The sequence below is a fragment of the Lactuca virosa genome, chromosome 3 (genome assembly GCF_052849685.1).
Source record: "Lactuca virosa cultivar CGN04683 chromosome 3, Lactuca_virosa_CGN04683_v6, whole genome shotgun sequence".
Classification (NCBI taxonomy): Eukaryota; Viridiplantae; Streptophyta; class Magnoliopsida; order Asterales; family Asteraceae; genus Lactuca; species Lactuca virosa.
Genome location: NC_136428.1, coordinates 94787322 through 94794566, shown reverse-complemented (window position 1 = coordinate 94794566; position 7245 = coordinate 94787322). Strand labels below are relative to the sequence as shown.

Here is a 7245-nt window from a genome sequence, read left to right as displayed (position 1 = left end):
AAAGAAAGAAATGTTATGGAGGATGATATATTTACCAAGTGAAACCAAACCGGGTATATTTAGCTACTTAAAACAACATATTTAGGTTTAGTACCTAAGCTTAGGTGGGGCTGTAATGTATATTCCCTATCCCCTATATATATATATATATATATATATATATATATATATATATATATATATATATATATATATATATAGGAATCATTTGACTATATATCCAGGTATCCATGAATAACGTTTTGTAAAGATGTCTTTAAACCATCTCGTGTCTTCAAGATTGCATTCCTTCATAAGAAAACCCCACTTCATCTCAAAGACATTAGGTTTCATATTCATGGACCAAACAAGCTTCGAGAATCTTTTTCTAAAGTTTGTGTTCGTAATAAAAACATTTGATATCTGTATTAAAACAAAAATAAAATAAACCTCTATATTTATTCATAAATGAATTAATATTAATAAGTAAAATAATAATAAATATTGATAAATGAATATACTAATATTTGAAAAAATTACTATATTCATCTATGAATAACTAATACTATGTTACATATTTGAAATATATTAAAATAATACCTTGTTTTTCAATTTCTTCATTATATGCCACATAAATAATCGGTTCTTTGAATTAGGAAACACATTCTCAATTGCTTGTTTTATTGCCGCATCTTGATCGGTTAAAACTAGTGTTGGTTCTTTCCCATGAGTTTTAAGAAACGCTTTAAGCAACCAAGAGTAGGACTCAATGATTTCATTGCTTAGCAACCCCGCTCCAACAGTAACTAATTTTTTATGATGATCAATTGCAGTAAATTGAACAAAAACCATTCGATACCTATAACACAATAAAAGTGTTCATTAAAGTCAAATTTTGAAGTATTCGTAAGTGAATATAAAAATATTCATGTATGAATAGAGTTACATTATATTATTAAAATAATTTCAATATTAAAACTGAACATTAAACATTAAGTTAAAATACTCATATATGAATAAGCTATAAAAAAGTAGATAGAATAACTTACTTGTTTGTTCGAAAAGTCGCATCTGATGAGATAACATCACCAAATTCAGCATAATATGCTTTCTCCATTTATCATCCCAAAACATAGAGTCCAAAACATCATCTTGACAATTAAAATCAAATGAGTAATTTGGATAGTGAGATCGACAATCATTGATTGTGTTTACTATCAACTAAGCATCTTTTTAACCTATAACCTTGTTGATATCTCTCCTTAAATTTTTATAGTCAACTATTTTGGACTTTACAAACTCATACCCACCTCTCAGACTTGCCCTCAACTTATGGCTATAGTTGGGCCTATTTTTGATGTGGAAGCACACACTATAAACTATTTTTTTGAATATGACATTTGCCCCGCTTTTTTTAAATCGCTTCTCTTCTCAAGTGGATGGTTATGAAGTTCATCAAACTGAAAAAAATTTATAATATGGAGTTCCATACACAGATTCAAATATAATTTTTTTCTTGGCAACCAATAACTCTTGAATTTGAATTCTGTTTGCTCCTAACACCACTTCTACCCAATGTGTCACAAGATTTCTTTTTTTGTTTGCCACCACGATTACAAATAACATGTTTCTTCTTTATAATCTTGTTATCAAACCTTGTCTGTGTGCTCAGTCTCACATCAAAACCACCCATTTCAGCATACTCAAAATACATTTTGATGGCCAACTTTAATGATTTGAAGATTAAACATTTAAATGGAATAAGTTGAACAAGTACATCTGGCTTATAGAACTGTTCTCCAATTACATGACTACAATCATCTACTACACTCGAAGATTCATCTGATAAAAAATTATAAAATATAAATCAATCTATTATTGCATGAATAAAACAATCATATATGAATAAAACAATCATATACGTCTACATGAAATTCATATGAATAAACCAAAAACAATGTTTATTAATGCCTGAATAAAACAATCATATATGAATACATGAAATTCATATAATTCAAAAAATATAAAATAAAAATAGTACTTATTCATATATGAATAACACAAAAATAATAATATATTCGAAATTACAATTATCACACATTTATTCATATATGAATAAGACAATAATTTATTCAGAATTACATATTCATATGTAAATACATTATTATCACCAAAATTAAAAATCGCATAAGAATTCAGTAAGTGATACCATCAAAAAAATGAGTTCTCAACATCTTCTTCTTCACTCTCACACATCGAAGAATACAAATCACCATCAATAACGCTCGAATTTGACATAATAAACCAATTGAACTGTAATAAACAACAAAAACAATCTTAATATCGATGAAAATCATGATAAAATAAAATAGAAACTGAACGACAACAAAATTAAAATAAAAAACACAAAAAAAAAAAACAAAAATATAAAAACCCGATCAGTTTCAAATTTATCTCACTTCAGAACGTACGAACGATTTGCCTGAAAATTAAATCAGCTCCAATCAGATGATGCAATTACAATAAAGATCATATGAAAAACTGATCAATTTCGACTCTGTCTCACTTCATAGCGTAAACACGATCTGATTGAAAATAAAATCAACTCCGATCAGATGATGCAATTGCAATAGAGATCTCAAACTTGACAACAAATATCTAATGAAACAATTGCAATACAGATGTGAAACTTCATGATAAATGCATAAAACGACTAAAATTGAACGAATACATGTAATTGCTAACGAATTATATATAGAAAGAATCTTGATAATTAATTACGATATATCCTATTCAAACGAGATAAATATTAATGAATTCTAATTCAAAGGGAAGAAAGAATAATAGGATTGATATCCAATATTTGAGGAAATCGGAAACTCAATATGAATAAGAAACAAGGGTATCTAAAAATTGGCTCATTTACATACATACCTTTAATAAAAAATGATATGCTTGTTTTTAAGGTTTATATGTTAGTTAAATTATTGGCTGAGAATGATTCCAACATTTTTGATTTTCTTAATTGAACTTATCTCTCTCTCTCTCTCTCTCTCTATATATATATATATATATATATATATATATATATATATATATATATATATATATATATATATATATATATATATATATATATATATATACTAGGAGCGTACCCACGCGATGCGGCGGCGGCGAATAATTTCGTTTCGACGAATAGTTTATTTTCGGTTGATGGTTTCTAAATGGCTATCTGTTCCTTTCGGCGGATGGTTTCAAGATGCGGCGGCGACATAAATTTTTCGGAGAATATTTTTTCGTACCGATTAGTTATTTTTAGTATTTTTCATAGACTGATTCGTGTTATAACTAAATTATGTTGTTGATTCAGAATAAAAATAAAAATATATTGTAATTTATGTAAAAAATAAATGTAGACTACAAATAAAATATGATGTCCTTTAAGGTGAAAAATAAATTTGTGTTATTGTTTTAGGTTAAATTTATATTTTAGTTCTTTATTTTAAACAGTTAAGTGACATATCTTATTTAATTAGTATTATTCTAAATATTAGTATTATTCTATAAATTTAAGATCATTTCACGCTGATTTGTTAAAACAATATATATCGTTTAATTAGTTTTCTATTAATCTTTATACTTTTTTGTTAAAAATTTTGATGATGGAAAGAAATAATATTTGAAACACAAAGGGCTCAATTTAAAATATTTATATAAATAAAAGGGTTTCAAAAGATATTTCTAAATAAACATTAGAAGTTGGAACAAAAAGCTATAAACTTATTTTGTTATTTACTATGCAATATCATAATTAATTAATACTTGAACATCAATATTTATGTCTATCAATTTCAACCATTCAAAAAATGAAAATTTTTCAAATTTCAAAATTACTTTTATTATATATTTTTGTTTTGATTCTGATAACATAAAATTCTTTTATAATTTTATAAATTATTATATTAACCATACTTTATTTTAACATTCCTCTTATTTAAATATTGTTAAAACTAAAAAGTGCTTTTTTTTATTTAAAAGATTAGATTATTTTGTTTATTTCAACACTATTTGGTGCTTACTCCACAATATAAAAGATCACATCATCTTGTACTATGAGTTACCATAATAGTTGAGATTTAGTACAAAATGATAATATTAGTGCTAAATGTTTCGATAAAAGTTGAGATTTAATACAAGTTTAAGTTTATTTATAAAATTATAAAAAACTTTTCATCAATAAATAGGTTGAGATTTTATACACAATATATGAATATTACTTATAAATAGAGTTGTGGTTTTTTATAAAAAAAAAATGTTCATTGAAACGGTTTTACCAAAACAGAATACATAAGAACTTACAAATGACAATTAATTACGAACAAAAATTATGCCAAGTCGTTGTATATTGTATAATAGTTACCATGATTGTTAGAATATTATATTTCCTGATGATAATAATAATGCTTAACGTTTATTTTAAATTATATTAACTATAAATAGTGTAAAATCTTAGGAAATCGAAAATTAAAAAATATATAAATGGTTTAATGTCTTTTTTAATACACATTTTTTTTATTAAAAATGTTTGTTTTAACAGATTTCAGTTATATCTTATATGTAGAATGGTGTGTTGAATATACATTTCAGGATTCTCTTGATTTTATAGTTTCCTGAGTTTATATAATTATATTAATAATGGAGATTAAAAAAAAGACAACGTTTACTTATTAATATAAATTTATTGATTAAAACCGGAATCAATATAATTTCAATAAACCGATTAAAAATACATATACAGTGATGAAAATTTGAATGAACCAAGTTAATAAGGCTTTTCTGAGAAAGCAGAATCCAAGAGATATAGTAAGTGGCAGCGTTTTTAATTTTTATGTACTATATATTATCAATTGCATACTGTAGTTTATCAATTGTATGGACTTATTTGAAGATATATGTATAACTCAGAGATGATTCACATGAATAATAGGATGCAAAAAAACGATCAATGCGTTACAAAGATATATTTCTCTAATTCTATTTGTATTAAAGGAAATGGATTTATTTTTACATACATTAACAAATACCAAAAATCCAATACAGGTTAACAAATACACATAATAAACACCAAAAATTCAACATATTTATACCTCACATATATTTATATGTAGATACAGTTTTATACATACAAACATAGATCTAAAACGCACACACATATCTACACAAATATTACCATGCAAGCACACATATCTAAATCGTATTTAACACATCAACCAACAGATCCACAGATTAAAAGAACCAACATTAAAGGAAGCGAGGGGAGACGTAGCGATGAAGAGCAGATGGCGCCCACGAATGGTTAAGAAAGGGTTGGAGACATACGACTTTCCCAAGGTTGTAAGATCTATCAAACGTTTCATGAAAGGAAAAGGAGAAAAAAGGCAAAGACGCGCCAGTGGCATTTTCTTTACACTTTTTCGAGAGTTTTCAACTTTTCCGACGGAGAAAGATGTAGAAGAGAGGATTTCATGGTTTATTGGGGGTAAGGGTTGGTTGTAGTGGTGGTGGCTGATGTTGGTAAGGGCGGCCGTAGTTGTAGGATTAGGGTTTCAGAGAGATTAGAGTTAATGAGAGGAAGTGAATGAATTGTTTTTGGAGAGTGTCATATATATATACAATACGAATGTGAGTTGTAGTTATAGTGAAGCTTCAAAATGTTATCACTTATGCTTAAATAATGGTACATCTGGTATTTTGATTTTGATTGGCTAATTCCCATTCACTTGGATCACCAACTATAAATCTATACCATTGAAATACGATCTAATGACTTATATTTGAGTTCCTTATTTTTAAGACTTTGGTCTTAAAAATTATGGGACCCACTATTGTATATGTATTATAAAGTAGTAGAATATATATATATATATATATATATATATATATATATATATATATATATATATATATATGATAAGGTTCAATAGAGAACCATAATTAACCAATGAACCAATCTTTTTTTCAACTTTTAGAATTTATTTTTTATAAAAAAAAAAAACTAAAAATACAGAAATTCATAACTTTTATCCTTTTTCCAATGATATCAAATTCGATTTTTTTTACGTCAAATTCACAATATGAATCTTTGAAAATTCAAAATGTGAATCCGGATTCACACGGTGAATCCGAAAAATATTTTTCACATTCACAATGTTAATATATGAATTTAGATATTTTTAGATTTTTTTTTCTATAAAGAATAAGCTCTAGAAATTGAAAAAAAGATTTGGTTCCTTGAAGAACCAATAATTATGGTTCTCTATGGAACTTTTCCATATATATATATATATATATATATATATATATATATATATATATATATATATATATATATATATATATATATATATATACTAGTAGTGTACCCGCGCGATGCGGCGGCGGCGGCTGTTTGTTTCATTCCGGCGATTAGTTTCCGATCGAAAGTTAATGTCATTTCGGCGGTTGTCAAATTGTTTCATTTCGATTTATTTCATTCCGACGATTTGTTTCTTTCAGCGATCAACTGTCTCTAAACTGACAACAAATAGTAATTTCCTTCTATTACTCTTTATTTTGGCCGGAAATTAGTTTTATTTTGGCGTTCATTAAATTTTAGCCATTGTGTGTATAGTTTTCTTTTGACGGATTATATTATTTTGATTAAAATGAAAATAAATTGCTATTTTGTTCGACCACAGGTCTATATCAGACAGTGATGTTCATCGATGTTCGAGTTGTGTAAATTTTTGATAACTTGATTGTTGAATCTATTAATTTTTTTTTTGAAAATTGACTGTTTTTTTACAAAATAAATTAAATTCAATAAATCGGTTCAAACGATTTTTTACTGGTTCTATCACACCGGTTCAATCTTGGTTTTGAAAAAAAAACGTCTGGTTCGATCCGGTTTAAAATTCAAATAAATCGGTAATTATTGACCCTTTTTTGTACCAGGTTCTCAGTCCAACCGATGCAAATCGATTTTTAAAACATTGATTATAAAAATTATTAAATGTTTGCTAAAAAAAAGATACATATGTTATTGTTTTGGTTAAAATTAAAAAATTGAAGTGTGTTGTTGTTTTGGTTAAAGCCAATAGTTTAAAAGTAGAAGTTGTTTTTTAACCATTGGTTTTGATTGATATTTTATGCTAAGCAAATTTTGAAAATTAATTTTTTTTATGTAACACTTTGAAAATTAAATATCACACTTATTAAACTTTA

At 26.1% G+C, this 7245-nt stretch overlaps 1 protein-coding gene across 1 annotated transcript; it reads right to left on the bottom strand.

The window, feature by feature from the left end:
• Positions 1–204: 204 nt before the first annotated feature.
• Positions 205–1096, bottom strand: LOC145163842 (protein FAR1-RELATED SEQUENCE 5-like). The gene is made up of 3 exons (XM_079082593.1): positions 1029–1096; positions 580–838; positions 205–402 (listed from the first exon to the last, which is right to left on the bottom strand). The coding sequence occupies exons 1-3, from the start codon at positions 1094–1096 to the stop codon at positions 205–207; spliced, it is 525 nt and encodes a 174-aa protein (XP_078938719.1).
• Between the last annotated feature and the right edge of the window lie 6149 nt (positions 1097–7245).